Source organism: Cajanus cajan, chromosome 3, assembly GCF_000230855.2.
Source record: "Cajanus cajan strain Asha chromosome 3, NIPB_CcT2T_4, whole genome shotgun sequence".
NCBI lineage: Eukaryota > Viridiplantae > Streptophyta > Magnoliopsida > Fabales > Fabaceae > Cajanus > Cajanus cajan.
Window position 1 is genome coordinate 68,171,694 of NC_138519.1, and position 18,617 is coordinate 68,190,310.

General features: G+C 33.4%; 1 protein-coding gene across 3 annotated transcripts; it reads right to left on the reverse strand.

Moving 5' to 3' along the window:
- Positions 1-183: 183 nt before the first annotated feature.
- On the reverse strand, positions 184-10,444 carry LOC109813081 (C2 domain-containing protein / GRAM domain-containing protein). 3 transcript variants are annotated; one of them, XM_020377198.3, is made up of 18 exons: positions 9,985-10,442; positions 9,504-9,554; positions 9,259-9,356; positions 8,211-8,286; positions 7,013-7,141; positions 6,832-6,878; positions 6,588-6,711; positions 6,310-6,426; positions 6,040-6,069; positions 5,846-5,945; positions 5,290-5,396; positions 4,151-4,294; positions 3,964-4,068; positions 2,506-2,652; positions 2,251-2,304; positions 1,293-1,356; positions 667-728; positions 184-547 (listed from the first exon to the last, which is right to left on the reverse strand). In XM_020377198.3, exons 1-18 carry the CDS (start codon positions 10,180-10,182, stop codon positions 422-424), a joined length of 1,779 nt encoding a protein of 592 aa, XP_020232787.1. In that variant the 5' UTR covers positions 10,183-10,442; the 3' UTR covers positions 184-421. The 3 variants fall into 3 exon arrangements, with proteins under 3 accessions (XP_020232787.1, XP_020232788.1, XP_020232789.1); XM_020377199.3 differs by having other exon boundaries at positions 9,504-9,574; positions 9,985-10,126; XM_020377200.2 differs by lacking the exons at positions 3,964-4,068; positions 4,151-4,294 and having other exon boundaries at positions 9,985-10,444.
- Positions 10,445-18,617: the final 8,173 nt, after the last annotated feature.

Consider the following 18,617-nt stretch of genomic DNA (forward strand, 5'->3'; position numbering starts at 1 on the left):
AGAATCTCCCATTACACTTGTATACGTACATGAATCTCACTCTATTATTTACAAATATGGCACAGAAAGAAAAGTGGCAGCACATACCAATCTTGAGAACTTCTCCACAAGATAATTCTTTATCAACAAGTGTGCTAGAACATATAATAACTTTTCTTAGAAAGCAAAACCTTATAGCAGTAATTAAAGGCAATATTGTGAAGCAATTTTCATTTTCCACACAATTTCCAGAAGAAATATACACAAGACATTACAATTGCAAGCTGAAAGTTACCAACGGTGATACACAAGACAAAATCCTATTGCAATCAAAATATACAAATATTTCGGCTATGCTATGCGTGTTACACTAATAAATAACCCAAAAAAGGGAAAGCTACAATATTGCACAGATAAATAAAATCCTAATTGCCAAAAAATATTAGTTCTCCAGGGTCGCTGCAGGGGGCGAAGAGGCTTCATCATTCTCGTCATTAGATTTAGAGGTATTTGATGATTTTATATACGAACGAGCAACATCTAACATCACATCAACTTCTTTCTTGTACTACATTGTTAAAACAACAATTTTTTTTTTATTAATTAAAAGCTGTTAATACCTGCGCTTTGAAGGAACTACCTATTATATATGCAATAAGTAACTTTGTCAACAAAAGATCTACCAACCTCATTGACTGCCCCTGATTTTATTTTGGATTGCATAACACACCATTTCTTGAAATGTGCACCTGCAGAAACAATGAAGGAATTAAACATCTATCATTAATATTTTTCATATTGGCCCCCCTCAAGTCCTGGAGTGAAATTTTAGCTTGCCCCTGATTCTAACATAGTAATCATATAACTTTTATCTAGTTATCAATGCCAGATAGTGGCGAAGCAGCCAATCCCAAAATCGCTTCAGTGAGGCAATAGGATGGCTGCTATATTGACTAGATACAAGTTAAACAAAATATTTTACCCAAATATACATACTCAAAAAGTAATACACACACACACACAAAATTAGACTATTCATAATTAATACTGAAAAGTAACAGTCTATAGTGGAGGATGCCGTGACTGCAGAGGATGTGAAGGATGATTGATGAAGTCAAAAGAAGGAAAAACACAAATCAGGACAGAACACAGGTAGAACAGGTACAGCAAAATGAGGGCAAAAATCAAAGGTTTTCATACTTAAACATTTTTTGTGGTTGGTGATTAGCAGAGGATTGCGTCATCAATGACAACTTAAGTGGGGAATAAGAAGTAAAATGGGACAATATTCAGGAGATTCAACCGCAACTTACCCACTTTTATGTCCAGAGTACATGAGCTTTCATTAATTGTCTCCAAGCTCCATTTACAGTGCACCTATTGGCCCAAGAACATATCACCATCTTTTATCAGAAAAATATAATATAATATTATGATAAATATGTGGGGAGACAAACAAAATCACATATGAATGAAGGGCCAAACAATTATTGGTATGTTTTCTGTTCTATTTCAATAATTCATACCTTAATGACTAACTTTAGTCCTTCCGATTATCAGAGGTGTAGCCATCTAGGATTTTTAAAACAGTATTTTTGAAGAGTAGAACCCGTTCTTTTGATAGGAAAAAGCAAGAAATGAACATCTTAAGAGAAAGCTGATGATAATAAGTTTTTACATTAACACTTAAAATGCCAACTATCCTTCCCTTCCCAGTTGGCATTGCTTTAATAAGGCATAGTAGTAACTAGACCGAATTGTACAACATAACCAAAGTTAAAATACAAGTGTTTGACAGTTGTTTGGAGGGTGAGCACTTTTATGTGCAATAGCAATGTGCTTTCAGAGGGTAAGATAATAGATTATTTCCAGTATTCCGTATAAAATATATGTAGAATTTCATGGCTATATTCAAAGTTAGTCAAAATCACTTTCACAATAAGGGTTATATTGAATAAATATTAATAAAGAACTAGAAAAGTATATTTGTTAGGCATTTGTTCCTTCCTTGGTCATACCATTAAAGTTTAAGGTTTAAATTTAAAATAATCATTAATGCATCGTGTAGTGGTTTACAAATAATGCAGACTCTTCAATCAGGAGTTTTCTTGTCTGCACATATCATATGTGCCACTAATAAACTAATGAATAATAAAAATCATACAAAAATGGAATGATTCAAATCAGAACACAAACAAAAATATATCAAAAGAAAAAAGTAGAAGAAAAAAAAGCCAAGTATCCAGATAAGATATCTAAAGTATTCCGTACCTCAAAGTAGGATCCAAATGGAACATCATGTGCCTGCTGCACAGTTTCAAACACCTGAGAGAAGTTATAACAACATCCCATTAGTTATTTTGAACTCAGAAAAAAAAAATTTAAGGGTGAGGGTAGAAAAGGAAAGAAATCAGTTGCAAAAGCAAAGGAAGTTAATCAGACCACAAAAGCCATCAACACTAAAACATAATCCATTTATCATTATATTCTCCTTTCATCTGAAGTAAATACAAGCAACAGTCTAACCAGGTTTTTCTTGTCTGGTGATAGAACATGATGTTGCCACTCTGTCATGGCTGTGTCTGGAGGGCACATAGGGCTGTTACAAAGGGATCTGAAGGTTATCTCTCGGACTTGACCATCATATTCATCTGCTGTATGCCACTGGCCCATCTGCAACAAGCATAACCAAAGAACAAACCAGCACCTTAAGACCTAGAGCCACCAAGAAATATAATTTTAACTTTAACCAACAAATAGACTTCTAGAGAAATTTTGATTAATTATCAGTATCACCATTTCAGCATCAAGTAATCAAAATTGCCAGAGACCCCATGTTTTTTCTCAAAGACAACTACTGTGAGTTGGGATTTCCCAACTTCCATTAAAATTTCAGTCAGAGAGAACTAACTAGAAGAACAAGAAGAAGAAACTAGACATTATTACTAAGCTGTACTTTAATTTTAATAAAACAATCTATAAAGGAAAAAGAAAGAAAGGTCATAGAGAGTGAGAAAGCATGAAATCCCATAAGATCTACAATCCATTCGCAAATGAATGTAGAGTAGTGACACTAGTATGACAGCTCTTAGTGGAGGTGAGACTAAGGGCTTTCCTATATGCATGTGTTTACGATAAGGCTCTACCTTGAGTCCTTGCTTATTTAATCTAGTCTTAGATATGCTGACCAAGGACAATACAAAACATCCCTAAATGCATGCCTTTTGTGGATGATATATTTTGATTTGAGGAAGCAAGAGAAGAGGGTTAACTCTAAACTTGAAGCATGCAAAAAATTGACATCGAAGGGTTTTCATTTATGATTAAGACATTTTCATTTATGATTAAGACAACGTATATGCATTTCAATTTTAGCAACAAATAAGAGGAAAGCAACTTTTAGGGGAAAAAAAAAACCTAGAGATGTCATGATAAAATCCTTGGGAGAACCACACCACAAAGTACTAATTAAGTTTTTGTATTATCATCGACCTGACTATCCATCATTTGGACACAGTTGTGTTTAATATGGATTCAGTTTCATTGTGAATCATATATGGGCAATATCGATGGGCAGAATATTTATCATGTAACTATTCATAATTTTGAACTTCGAGTTCAATTTTCTATACTTTACTGTGAACCTGAATCTAGGTAACAACTTACGGCACTACTCATTGACATGACCACAACTGGTTCATATGAAAACATCTAACACAAGAAAGGAATCATTATGTGGATCACAAACATCTTAATTTGAACAATCTTGTAAAGTGCATCTAGCTTTGCTTTCAACATTAGCAGGCCACAACAGTTCACCAATTTCAGAAAAAAGTCAAGCTAGCTTGCACAATAATTAGTAGCAGTCTCCAGAGATACAAAAATAAGGTTATTATTACACTTCACATTTTATTCCCATTATTACTCAGACAAAAAGTTGACAACTTCTAACAAGAATCACAATAGCAATTTAAGAAAACTTACCACAAGATTAGTGTCCTTTCTTATGGAACGATATTTGCTAGTAAAATTTGAACCATCATTTAATAATAAGTAAAAAAACTGATCAGCTGTGCAGGGAAAAACTTCCTGTAGAAGGATCACTAGTTATATACAAATAATTAAGTTGATAGTTAAACTCATGGAGATAAAAGGAGAATATAATGCATACATTGTATATACCAACTAAGGCCTCTTCTTTGATAAAAGGTTGAAGTTTTCCAGATTTTGACATGATTTCTTCTGGAACCTTATCCAGTATTTTACTACCTCTGACAGAACTGCTATGTGCACGCAGCTCTGACTCAGCATTTTCCTGTATAATATGATTAAGAAAAAAATTGAATTGCTTGAAATTGTACTCTATTTTTCCAAAATTTTGGCGTAAAAATTAATTAAAAAATTGAAAAGGAAAGAAAAAGAATCAGGTCCTAAACCAGTTATCCTTTCATAATACTTGCACATCAGGATCAAACACATTTCATCATGGGAAAGATCTTATCTGGAGACATCACCTTTGATTTATCAATTCAAATGATCAATTGGCAAATGCCCTCACAAAGTCATTAAGGGCTCCTAGAATTAGTTATACATAGCAAGCATGCATACTTGAGGGGGAGTATTGGGGATTAAGTAAAGTTTATAATCAGGGATATCAAGAGATATTAGCACAGCATGTAATTATGTAAATTAGCTACCCTTTATTTATTGTATTTATCACGCATCATAAACAAGAGTCTTTGCTGTGTAAATCAGGAACACAGAATTCATCTAACGTCTCCTGTCTTCTGTCTCTTAACACATATATCAGGATCATAATGTGTTCCCAAAGTACAACATAGCATAAGGATATTATTAATAGAAGGAATTGGTTCCCCTGAAGTGACAGGTGCACTTTAGAGAGTAAAGTACAAAATATAATGGATGATGGAAACAACAACAGTATAGACTGTCACATAAAATATATATAAGCTACGTGTATGATTGTATTCACATTGCAGCATGTTGAACGTGAATCTATAGTGAGATAAGCATTCCCGTTCCATGTGCTTTGTATAGTGGGATTGGTGTAAAATAAACACACTATGAAGTTGTTAAAATCTATTGCTTCGAGATTTTTCGATCAATAGTTATAACTCTGTACTTTACTCTCTAAACCATACCCATCACTTTAAAGGAGTCAAATTCCTATGTTTGAATCTCTTAAAGATTTTATAATAAGAAGCAAATTATTCAAAATAGATATAAATATCTACAATTGGTCTTGCAATATGACAACAAAACCCAAATTAATTAAGCAAGGGCTATAACCTTCTTCTCAGCTTCCAACATTTCATGAAATTTCTTTGCTGCACGCTGTAGAGTTCTGACTGCATGATTCCTGTTCCAAAATGATGCAAACATATATCTGACCCTACCTGATATAAAGAAGAAAAATACAGATCTAATCAAATCATCTGACAGAGACCATCATCAGCGATAATATTTAGTGCTCGCTTTTATCACTGTTATTTATCAAAAGAAACATTACCAAAATTCAGAATTATATTAAGAGCAGTATCATTCTCATATATTTTGACAAAAATGAGAACCAGAAATACAGTAAGATGCCAGTGTTTATGAAAACATGAAAGCCAGTTAACAATTAAGGAAAATACAAGTCCACCAAATGCCATTGTTGTGATACACGCCAAAAACTTGTAGAACCACAGTACCACACGAAAAGAGGAAGCAAGCTGATGATCCCTTATGTATAATTTGATTGAATTTTTTTATGAAAAAAAAGCGTACAAGCATTGAATTGAATCAAAAAGTACAATTAGAAGTTACTCCATGAAAATAAATAACCAGTGAACAATTTACTGACCATCAGGACTTCCCAAAGGAGGTACACCATGTCCACCAGCACCCATGCGAAGAATAATTGTTATAGCAGGATTGATAAATGCATGTTGACTCCTTCGAATCTTAAGCAAAAGTAGAACAGTTACACCAGATGTTAGTTTTATTTTGACTGAAATATTTGGTACGGGGGGAGAGAAATAGTAATAGAGATTGTACCTCATCTATATCTTCAAATGGAATAACCACCTGTCAAAAATCCCCAAAATAGAATGATGGTATAATTAATTTAGAAAAAGAAGAAGATGCTACAAATACATAAAACCAAGGAATCACAACAAATAACAGATAAGCAATGAATGCGAAAGTCATACTTCCTCTGGTCTCAAATATAAGAGGGAAAAAAAACATGTACACTGGTCTCAAAGAAACAATGAATGCTAGTGTTCACTACTCAACCTCTAGAAAACAGAAGTATAGTCGTCTTACCTTCATTTGCTTTGAAAACACATTGGAATGGAAACAAATGTGCCAGGATGAGACATACATACGACCATGGTACAAGAATGACCTCTCAAGTGCACAAGAATAACTATGATCAACAACCTGAAATACATGCTTCACTTGTCAGATCTACAAGCAGAAACGTACAAAAGGAAAGGTGTACATATTCATCTTTTATTTCTGTTGTGTATATTTGGCCCAGGAAAAAACTCCATTTTGGTAATCGTTAACGAGAAACAAACAGTTTAATTTCTGTCAGTAACCTCATCTGGATGAAGATTAAATATAGTTTGAAGAGGCCCTGGCTTTTGATGGACTACAGTAGGGCCCTGATTTTCCAAGGGTGGAATCCTTCTTCGAGGGTTGGCTCCTCCATAACCATTTATCCTATCAGTCCAATCAATTAATGACTATAATCAGACCAACATATGATAATAACAGCACTCAAGTATCTAGGACTAACACAACACACATCTTTTAAAACAAGTATAAAACCAAAAGGCTCACCTGGAATCACTTGCAGATAGTTTTATTGTTTTTATATGAAGACAAACCTGACATTCAGTTACATATTAATAATGGTATTTTTTACAGATATAAAAAAAAGTATTAGAAATTAGCAATTAGAAATAGAAGCCAAACAAAAACTTTGAAACCAAATGAAATTTCTTCTGACAGCAGGTATTACCTGCCCTGATGGGCTATCCAAAGTATGCCACACTGCACCAGTTTGACCTTCACTTTCAACTGGAACAGTCACTGAACCAAGAACAGCACTTTTCCAAATTATATCCCAATCATAAATTGTGACATTGATCTGCTACGTCAGCAGGGAAAGAAGTCAGTTTCACGAAAACCTACATAACAGATTTAATCTGTCAATTGATAAGCTTTTACTGTGACACAGGGCATGCAAATATGCCAATGCTACTTCATAGATATGAATCCTAGAATATGCTCAAAATATTATGTTTGATCACTATAATTAGCTTCAAAAAATTACATTTGCATTGATATGTTTATTTTCATTATTCTTTCCATCTGTTTGCTTTGTTTGAGAGTTAGAAAAGAAAATGTATTACTACATTAAATTTATTATGAAAAGACAAAACTAGAATCCAGATGGTATTCAGTGGACACACTTGACATTCTGAATAATGACAAAAGCCTTGCCCCACTAGGTAGCATTGGCTAAATGGATCGTATGACACCATTATGTGCTGTCATAAATCATGTCTAATAACAAATAGAAATCATTTAAATATATATACTTCTAATGGTTTGGACTAATGTTTTTCTTGGTCTGACCCTAACTCTGAGTCTCTAACTAATGAACAGTCCTCCCCCGTCTAATCTACTCTTTCCTTATTAGGGCTTCCACAGGTCTTCTTTACATATGCCCAAACCAACCAAGATGAGATTGTACCATCTTTTCCAGAATAGGTGATACCCCAAACTTTGTCCCAAATGGATCATTCCAGCCCCATGTTTTTTATTAATTACAATGACAATTGAAATAACACAGACCAGACCTATCTCGACAACAAACTAGTAGTAAATAAATTACATTGTCAAGTCAATGAGATAAAATTCATTCATGTATGGGAAAATTTAAAATAAAGCATTATCAACTGCCAAAAATACATATTATTATTGCATAAAATATAAAACTGAGGTAGATAAACTATTTGTCCTCTGAAAGAACATAAATCCAGGTTAAGAAACAAGCATGTTCTTAGCAGTGAGTTTAAAGCTTAAAGATCAACATCAGTCTGTTAAGAATTAAACCTCACAAGCCATTGAAATAATTTTCAGCAGCAGCAAACATTAGGTATAATTACTCCAAATAAAAAACATAGATGATAGATAGATGATAAGCCAGCTACCTGGACAGGAAGTTCATCAACAGAAAAATTGAACTCCTCCCCCCACATTGGATTTCTTGAACCAGGTACCATGGAACTGCATCAGCACACCATAATATCAACTTATGAGAGCCCAATGGACAATGTTGAGCAAAATCCTTGCTTTTTAGAACATATACTGAGTATGGTAAACATGTATTATCATATCAGTAGGTCAAACATCTAAGAGACTCTGACAGTGCACATTCTTTATTTTCTCTCATTCTATGATCACTTCTGATAGTACATGTATTCCATTTAAAGTAAAAAATCTTCTGCATCATTACATATATTCATATATGTGACTGCATACATATACATAAATAATACATATACATATTTATGTATGCAGTTAAATATACAAATATAAAGGTGTTGTGCACTTATTCCAAAGCCCCAAAATATTATTCCTCCTAAAAATTAATCCTAAACTTACAAATGCAAAGTACAAATAAGATTAACCAACTAAATTTCTTTACAAAAACAAAGTAAAAGAACTAAGGATTAAAGTAGAGAGCTCTAAACCAACAAGTCAATGGCACAGGGAAACAGGCAAGTAGAAAAAATAGTTACAAACAAAACTGGAATATATCTGCCTATAGGAGTTTGCTAAATACAATAATAATAATAATAATAAAATAAATAAATAAATAAATAAAATCCTAATACAGCAAAACCTAGGCCTGGCTATAACTTAACCAACGAGGAAATATATGCAAAGCACAAACCTTTGATTTGCAACCTGAATTGTAGAGTAATTCATAGTACAGACAGAGGTCAACAACTCCACATAAATAGTTTATGTTTTGTTTAAGGCTAAAAATATTACTAGAAAGAATTGATGAAGAGAGAGGCGGCACATAGTTGTGGAACACCCCCGCCCCCCAAAAAAAATTCTTCAAAATATGAGAATTTACAAAAAAAATTGATAGCATTCGCCCAAAGACATTAACAAAATTTTCCTCTGGCAGCACCATTTCTTGGAGAGACAAGTTCAAATGAAGGAGGGGAGAAAACTAGATCAACACACCTGAATCGCTTTTCATTGCCACATGTGATGATAGCATAAGGATCCGATGTGCCATTTAGGTTCGCACCAACAAGATTCTTAGCAGCCAATAGTTCTAACTTCAAAGAGAATTCAGAAACAAATCCAGATGTCATGAATAACTTCCAGTATACTCATATACACACACACGCAAACCTTAGCGCAAGATAAGTTGCCTTCTCTGGGGAAGGAGTTCCAGACCAAACATTGCTAGAAAACCCAAATACCTTGATCAGGTACCCCGAACTGGTTTGAGAATCCCCTTTAGGCAGGCCCATCTACAAAAATAAGTGCAGAACTGCATGTCAACAAGTTAAAAATTACTCCACGAAGCAACTAACACTAAATATTTCGAGCCACTAAGTTATAAACTCCAACAGTAATTCCTCTCTTGACAAGCCACAAAGCAAACCAACAAGTGATCACAATTCACATATCACAATCCTAAAGAACTCGTATCAGAGACAAAATTGAACCCAAACTTCTCCACTATAATTAATCAATTCCTCCAAAACCAAAAAAAAAAATTAAAAGAAATCGAAAATAAACCGCAATACCATTCTACAGAACAAAACACAAGTAACCGTCAGAAAAGATTCACAAAAAGAGAATCTCCGAGAACCTTCCTTGATTTAGAAACAACACGAAGAAAACGTGACGGAAATAGCAAAGTAGCAATCGAAGAGCACAGGAAGCGACGAAACTAACCTTGTCCTTATCGTCGGCGAGATCGGCGGCGGCGGGGGAATTGTCGGAGAGCGACGGATCAGCGTGGAGGTGAGCGGTTCGGGGCGCGAAGAAGTGATAGGTGATTATGACGAAGACGGAGGCGGCGACGGCGACTTTGATCTCCCACAGGGAAGGGAAGAGAAACGCGAAGAGCGCGGAATCAACGGTGACGTTCATGGCGACGAAGGTTGGTCGCAACGGAATCGGAAAGAGTAACCGATCAAAGCGAAAGGGAGAGAGAATGAGTGGTTCCAGGTCTAGGGTTTAGGGAATGCGGTGAAGCCATGGAAGAAGAAGAAGAAGAAAAGTCAAAGTTGGACCGTTGGAAGAGAAAGAAAAAGAGAGCGCAAAGTGTCAAACGAAACAACCGCACTCCTCTTCTTGTTCTTTGCCTCAACTAAAAACGTTTAGACACCCAATTACTTCTTGTGTTTTTCTCTTAAGAGTTAAGAGCATAGGAATTTATGTGCATAGTAATAAATAATAATAATTACTAAAAGAAAAATGCATAGGAATAAGTGTGCCAGAAAGTCATTCATATTCATATGCATCTTTCGCGTGCCGTGAAAAGTTCTGTAACTTTCATTAATTTAGATTATCATCATGCCGCTGAATATTTCATTAATGAAAAAACTTAAACAAAGTATATAAAAATGCTTAAAACAAATATAAATTATTTCTTAAAAAGTATATTTTTTTAAAATGAATCAAAATAAAATAAACTATTTATTTTATTAAAAAATAAATTTCAAAAAAATCTAAATAAACAGGCTCAATTCGTTATAAGATATATAATATATTTTTATTATAATTCTATTGATGATATTCTTCAATTAAAAATAAAACTTTGTTTTAATAATATGTGTTCGTGTCTAATAAAAAATTATTTATACACATTCTAAAAAATATTATTGAAAAACACCAATAACATACATGAAATTATATCTATGTTACGTAAAATAGTATATAACTACAAACATTAATTTAGAAGTAAGTAAATAAAGAACAGGGAGAACAATAAAATGGAGAGAATAAGGAATTCTTTGGATTATTTCTGTAATTAAACTAGTTTATTTATAGGTACAAACTATAACCGTTAATATACAAATAATTTAATAATATTAAGAAAAAAATAAAAATTACAATTATAGATAGTCATAACATTTTCCTATGAATGTTCATTGTCTAAGAACGTACTTCATTAAAATTTTTACTAAGAAAAATTTCGTTAGACAAAAATCCAATGGAGTAAAAAAAATGTATATCTCATTTTTTATTGAGTTTATTTAAATGTAAGCTGTAAACGTTTTTTAGAATTTTTTTTACTAAAAATTAAAAAAAAATAGTAAAAAAATCTCAAAAATACTTTTAAGTTTGTATCCAACTGAACTCTAAGTTAACATGTATTATTTGTATTACATAATAGACTTGTTGGATTTTTATGTTATTTTTCACTTCTTTGTAAGAGTAGTTTAGTCTTTTACTTGTTGGTCTTATATTTCTTTATCTTTAGTCTTGTATCATTACATTATTGAATCAAGTTGAATCTTTTCTCTTTTCTCTTTGCACTGCCTTCCTTTTTCTCTTCTTCTTTCTTTATGTTTGCATTGTTAACATGGTATCAAAGCTTTCTTCAATTTACAAACTTTACCTGGATTATGAGAGACACCAAGAAAAGAAACCGTATACACTTCTTCTTGAAGATCACCATTCAAGAAGGCATTTTTAAGATCCATTTGTGAGATATGTCATTGACAAATAAAGGCAACAACAATGAGAGTGCAAATAGTGGTCATTTTGGAAATAAGAGCAAATGTCTCTTCATAATCCATTTCATATTGTTGGGAAAATCCTTTGACGACTAAACGAGCTTTGTATCTTTCAATAGACCTATTAGATTTAGTTATGATTTTGTAGACCTAATGAGATCTAATTGCACTTTTTCCTAAAGGAAGAGAGACAATATCTCAAGTATCTATCTTGTGTAAAGTAGAAAGTTCCTCTATCATAGCCTATTGCCAAAGGGAATTAAGAATAGATTCAAAGTAGGAAGAGGGTTCAGACAAACTGTGAATAGAGATTAACAACGCAATAGATGAAGGATCACAATCAGGATAATGTGGAAAAGGATGATCTACAAATGCAAGAGCTTCTTGAGGAGCCATAAACATAGAAGGACCATCTAGATTTGAAGAACCACCTGTGTTAGATTTGTCAAACTCAACATCAGAATTAGTTGGGTTATAATTCACTTAAAGAGGTTCAAAGGAAACATATGTGGCAAAGGGATCAATACAATTGAGATCATATTTTGTGAGTTTGTGAGAATTAGAAGGAATAGAATAAAAAGGTATGTGTTCAAGAAACTCTACATGACGCGAGACATAAAGCTTATTCTGGACGGGATCATAATAATGAATCCTTTCTAACCATCACCATAACCAAGAAACATACACATTGTTGAGCCAGAGGAAAAATTACTACGTTCTACAAGTGGATGAAGGACAAAGCAAGTAGAGCCAAAAATTCTAATGACAGAATAATCAAAAACACAACCATAGAGTTTTTCAAAAGAAGACAAACCTGAAGTAATAGAAGATGAAGTATTAAGGACAAATTTTCCCCAAAACTCACTTGGAACAAAAGAGGACAAAAGAAGAGAACAAGCGAATTCAACAATGTCACAATATTTTCTTTCAGCAACTCCATTTTGCTCAAAAGTATCAATACAAGATGTCTGGTGTACAGTTTCATCTAAAGCAAGTAACTCACAAAATTTATTAAAAGTGTATTCGCCACCTTGATCACATCTAAAACACTTGACGATGGAATTATGTTGAGTTTTAACAAAATCATGAAACATATTATATATTCTAAAGAACTTATAACGATGTTTCATAAGATAAATCTAACAATAGCAAGTACAATCATCGATAGAAGATACATAATATCTAGATTTACCTTTAGTAGAAATAGGTGATGATCCCCATACATCAAAATGAATCAAGTCAAAAGGTACAACAAAAGTTGGAACACTTTTACAAAAAAAAGGCAAAGTAAAAAAATTGCGAGCTTGCAACCACAACAATAAGAAATATCATTTGTTTGCAACTTTCCTAAGGCTCCTATAAAAGCCAAGTACTTTGGTTTAGAAGAAGAAACATGGCCATGACTAGAATGCCACAAATGAAAGTTAGATGAAGATGAATTCAAGCAACAAAATGATAGATCAACATTAAAGGTTGCAACTTCCAAAACACGCAATTCATTTTAAATACATAGCCCCCTATCTCTGGTTGGTCCTAATAAGCCTCTTTGATTATAGATCCTACATGTAACAAGAGGTGGAAGAAAACAAAACTAAGTACCAAAAGTCACATAATTGACTAATAAAAATAAGGCTCAAAGTGAGATTAAGAATTTAGTAAAGATCTGAAATAGAAAAATGAGGTGTAGAAACAAACCTAATGTTTGTTAATGGCATAGGAGTGCCATCAACAATCATGATTGACATGTGTTATGCAGGGTGTAAGGACACAAATGATTTAAAATTAGATGACATATGTTGTGAGGTTCTAAAGTCAAGAATCCAAATTTGAGAATATATACTTGAAGAGCTAAAAAAGGGGCAAAAAGACATTATTGTGATGCTAGAAATTTTTAATTTGTTCAGTAAGATTAGATATTTAAAGTCCATACAAGGAAGTGCTTTTAGTGGAATGTACATGTCCAACAGTAAGAGTGCCTAATGGAGGAACAACAACAACAATATTTAGTGTTGTAAGCTTGAAAGATTGGTGAAACAACTGATTTGGAGACTTCCATTAAGATGGTTGTTGTTACTAGTTCAACGATATCAGACATTGAGATTTCCATGACTCTTTTTCTTGCAAAAATGAAATTCATCTTAACAACCCTTTCATGATATCTGCTTTTGACAAAAGGTACTACCAAAAATAAATTGATTAGAGGTGGACAAAATTCATTTGTCCACTTTTCCTTTTTCAGATTGAGACTTAAGACAAATTTCTTTTGCTAATAATTCGTTAACCACTTAATCAACCATATAAAGAGGATTATGATGTAATATCGTTCCACAATGTCCTTCAAAATATATTGAAAAGTCATCAAGAACTGAAACAAGCAATGTTCTTCTCTTTGATTAACATATGGTTTAAAGGATTGAAGTTCAATAGATTCAGTAAGTGCTAATTGATCCCATAGATTGCACATGGATGAATAAAATTCTTGGATGCACATACTATTTTTGTTGAAGGACATGAATGTCAATCTCTAATTGATATCATTTTGCAAAGTTGGACTATACATACAACTTGTTTAAGTGATCCCAAACTTCCTTTGTTGTTTCATATTTTGCAAGTTAAACCCTTATTAATTATGAATCAAAATTATTGATCCAAGTAATTATCTTTGAATTGTTATCTTCTCAAGAATCCAACTCTATTTCATATTTTCCATCATGTTTATCTATAGGCTTAACAAAGGTTTTAGATACATATCCCCACATCCTCTCGCCTTTCGATTTTCACCACGATCTAACGATTAATGAATCCAAAATTAAAAATTGAAAAGATACAACCTGGTGAAATGCAAAGTGTGCGAACTTCACTGCAATTTTTTTTCTTTTCTATTAACTAATAAATAGATCTGCAAAATTTATGATTTGAATCAAACCAACTTTGTATACCATGTTCTTCACATCCTTCACTATTTTTGTGACACACAATTTTATAGCCTTCTTTTTCTCTCATTTTTCCTTGGAGTTACATGTTTATTCTAGAACAAATTGGACTCGTGATCCAACTAATTATAAGTCAACCACAAGATTTTGCATCTTTTTAGGAGATTCTCTTATTTCTTGGAGAAGTGAGAAACAAGATGTTGTTTTATATCCTTATTCTAAACTTAAGTATGGTGCCATGGCTACCACCTTTATTGGGATTGTATGGTTGAGATGGTTACTTGATTTTATGAGTGTTTCTCTTTTACACCAACACCTATGCATTATGATGACAAAAGTGTTAAGTTAGACGAAGAAATTCCCAACAAGGTTTTGAACATGACAAATATAATACATATTGTTATTTTTAACATATGTGTCAGTGTTTTAGATAAATATAAGAACAGGCAAAACTGAAAAACGAAGTACGTGTTATTACACAGACTATGGTCAAACCGAATGAAGCTGGTTGAACTGTACAAAACATCATATGATAGTTGATCAAGCATCAAGACTAAACCTGATCAAAAGCCAGACAAAAATACAACAAATACAAGACAAGGCGTAATACCAATCGAAGTCTTGAAGTATCAGACGAAAGGAAAAGTCAAATCAAACGAAAGGAAAAGTCAAAGTCTACTTCTCAGACGGAGACTCAAATTCCAGACGCAGACGAAGAATATTGAAAAGCGTTTGAAGTCCACTATTCACAACGAGAGATATCAAATATTGTCTACACTCACAGAAGAGCACACGAAGTCATCAAAATTATGAGAAGAAAGAAGAAAGATAAACAAGCGCGTATCCACAAGTCAAAGCTGCGAGTGTCAGATACAATACACCTATTTTTCAGAAAAAGACAACGTCTCTGTAGCTACAATGACGAAAAGAGAACAGAAATACCTAGGTTATGATTGAAGTCAAACATAAAAGTGAACAAACTACGCAAAAGACTTCACGTAACACATATTCAGTAAGCAAACATTTAATGCAAGATCAAATGCATTAAATGAAAAATCTATATGGCCATGAACGAATTGCTATCTACACCAACAGGAAGCTCCGCTCCAACAGACACATTCAAATTTAAACAACGGACAGATTTATCACGAGGCTATAAATATCAAGACCTAACAAGAGAAGGTAGAAGAGAAGAGAAGCAACGAGCAATAAGAAAAAGCAAACATAAAAGCCAACTTACATCTATTCCTGTACAGTCTTGTATATTTGTGTAAATCTAAGATAACTTATCTTAGTGAGTGTTGAAACTATCATATCCTCTTTGTGAGAGTAATATACACACTCAAAACACATATCTTTGTAAAACTAAGGTTGCATACCTTAGCGAGTGTAGAAACCATCATATCCTCTCTATGAGAGTTATACACGCACTCAAAACACCTATCTGTTGTAAAGCTTGAAAAGGCTAGTTGAAAGAATACATGGAGAACCAGAAGTGGTTTAAGAATACTAGCGCTGACGAGTGAAGTTAGTGAACCAAGAGTGGTTGATGATACTTGGGGAGCCAGAAGTGGTTTAAGAATACTAGCGCTGACGAGTGAAGTTGGCGAACCAAGAGTGGTTGATAATACTCGGGGAACCAGAAGTGGTTTAAGAATACTAGCGCTGACGAGTGAAGTTGGCGAACCAGGAGTGGTTGATAATACTCGGGGAACCAGAAGTGGTTTAAGAATACTAGCGCTGACGAGTGAAGTTGGCGAACCAGAAGTGATTGATAATACTTGTAATCCGTTGTGATTAGTGGAACCCTTTGGTTGAAGGAGACTGAACGTAGCTCGGGTCGAGAGAACCAGTATAAAACTCTTTGCACTCTTTATCTAATTCTCATACGCAATTTTTTGTTTAGCTTTTATATCATACTGAAAATTTCGTCCACTACTTATTTTCACTACAACTATATTCAAACGAAAAATACATTTGCTTAACTTATTATTTTACGAAACATTTTCCTTGTGCAGACGATAAGTTCTCAAACGCAAAATCTTTTGTTGAGCCAACCTTGCACAGTTTTTAAGTGTTCAATATAATATTTTTATCAAACAAAAAAACGTCTATTTGCGAAAACGTTTTTTAAAACTCCTTCGTTCATACACACATTCAACCCCCCTTTTTGTATGTTTTTCTGCTAACTTTAAAAAGTGTTATCAAAATCATTAGTAATTTAATCTTCCATGAGTACACCAAACATATTGATATTGGTTTTAATTTCACTAAGCATCACTATCTCTAGGGAACAGTTACTTTACCATTTGTCTTATCCTCAATGCAGATTGCTAATTTGTTTACAAAGTCACATTCTACTAAGCAATTTCATTTCTTAATTATTAAACTTTTGATGCTTTCTACTAATGCATCTTGAGTTTGAGAAGAGATACTAGATAATAGATTTGTTAGCCTTTTATATTTTAACTTTTTTTTTTGTGAGAGTAGTTCAATCTTTTACATGTTGATCTTATTTTTCTTTACCTTTACTGTTGTATCATTACATTGTTATATTATTGAATTGGATTGAACCTATACCTGTATGAAGGGCACACTAGTAATTTTTTGGTAGTTTGAAGGTCGAACGAGAGCTCTAAGCTAATATTCCGGTGAGAGGGAGGGTATCTGCAAAAGGCACTCCGACACTCAAGTCAGGGCAAGCACAAATATCAATAGTAATTAATGAATAGTGACGTTACCTCGAGATGTGAACTATTTATAGTGACATTAATGGCCATGTGCTAGGTTTACCGAATTAGGTAATACGCTATTAATCGTCTTACACGCATGATTAGTCTCTAATAACTGTTTAGGGGTCACTTATCCTATGAGTCATTCCTTAGGTCATTTCAGCTATTGGGAGTGCCGATTAGGTGTCGGAAACCAAAAACAGTCCTTTCGGGTCCCAACTACCCTAGCAATATGATTCCATTCGACCCTCAATTGATCCGAATAGGTGTGGCTTTTTTTGACCCTGACAACCTTGACTTGGTGGGTTGTTTCGGCATTCGGCTATGCCAACACACCCTCGAGGCTACCCCTACTTGGTCATTATATCATGCTGAAGGGAATGGCCGAGTTGAAGGGTATGGTCGAAGGCCTTACCCGTACAGAACCATTTCTTTTTTTCCTTTACAATCTCTTCTTCCTTTCTTCTTCTGCCAAGAAAATTTGATTAAACAAAACCTTCCGTTGCATTGTTGTGTTGAACTTGGTTATTAAGGTTGTGAACAATCATACATATCCACCAATCACCAGAATTTGGAAATATTTTTTTTTCTTGATCTTGATAAGTAGGTTAACAAAGCTTTGGTTAAAATTATTTTCAAAATTATTTTTCACTATTGTTTGCGTTTTCCAAAAAAAAAAAAAAAACTTAATTCACCCTTCACATAACTCCGTCCCAACCCCGCTTTCTACATTATATAAATGAGTAAAAATCATGGTGAAAATAACTTGTTGTTTTAGGAGTCTTACATTTAGTGTAGGCGTAGCCGTGCTTAGTGTGTTGGATCTTAGCTTTGTGTTTGTGTGCATGAATGGCACCATTACATAAAGCTTCCTTGTTCTCTTAAAAGACCTTGATCTCAACACACAGTTTGCGCTTGGCACATACATGCGTAGGGATCATGGGTATCTCTTTGGAAGCTTCCATATTTGTCTTTGTTAATTTTTTTAAAGTTATGTTATATATATTTTATGTCTATAAATTTTAATAAAATTTATATAATATTCTAAAAAATCTTTAAAAAGAAATTAAGCCTTTTGACTTAGTGGTTGTAAGATGTAAGGTTGATCTTGATAATTGGCCTAGTGTTCTCTCAACTTTAATTTTCATTTTTGTTAAAATAGTATTCGATTAATAGAA

Excerpts from the sequence above, each read along its gene's own strand:
- LOC109813081 (XM_020377198.3), bottom strand. The coding sequence starts at position 10,182 with ATGAACGTCACCGTTGATTCCGCGCTCTTCGCGTTTCTCTTCCCTTCC. Across the intron at positions 5,946-6,039 it reads CATTTGAAGATATAGATGAG|ATTCGAAGGAGTCAACATGC; the intron begins GTACAATCTCTA and ends CTTTTGCTTAAG. Across the intron at positions 548-666 it reads AATCAGGGGCAGTCAATGAG|TACAAGAAAGAAGTTGATGT; the intron begins GTTGGTAGATCT and ends TTAACAATGTAG.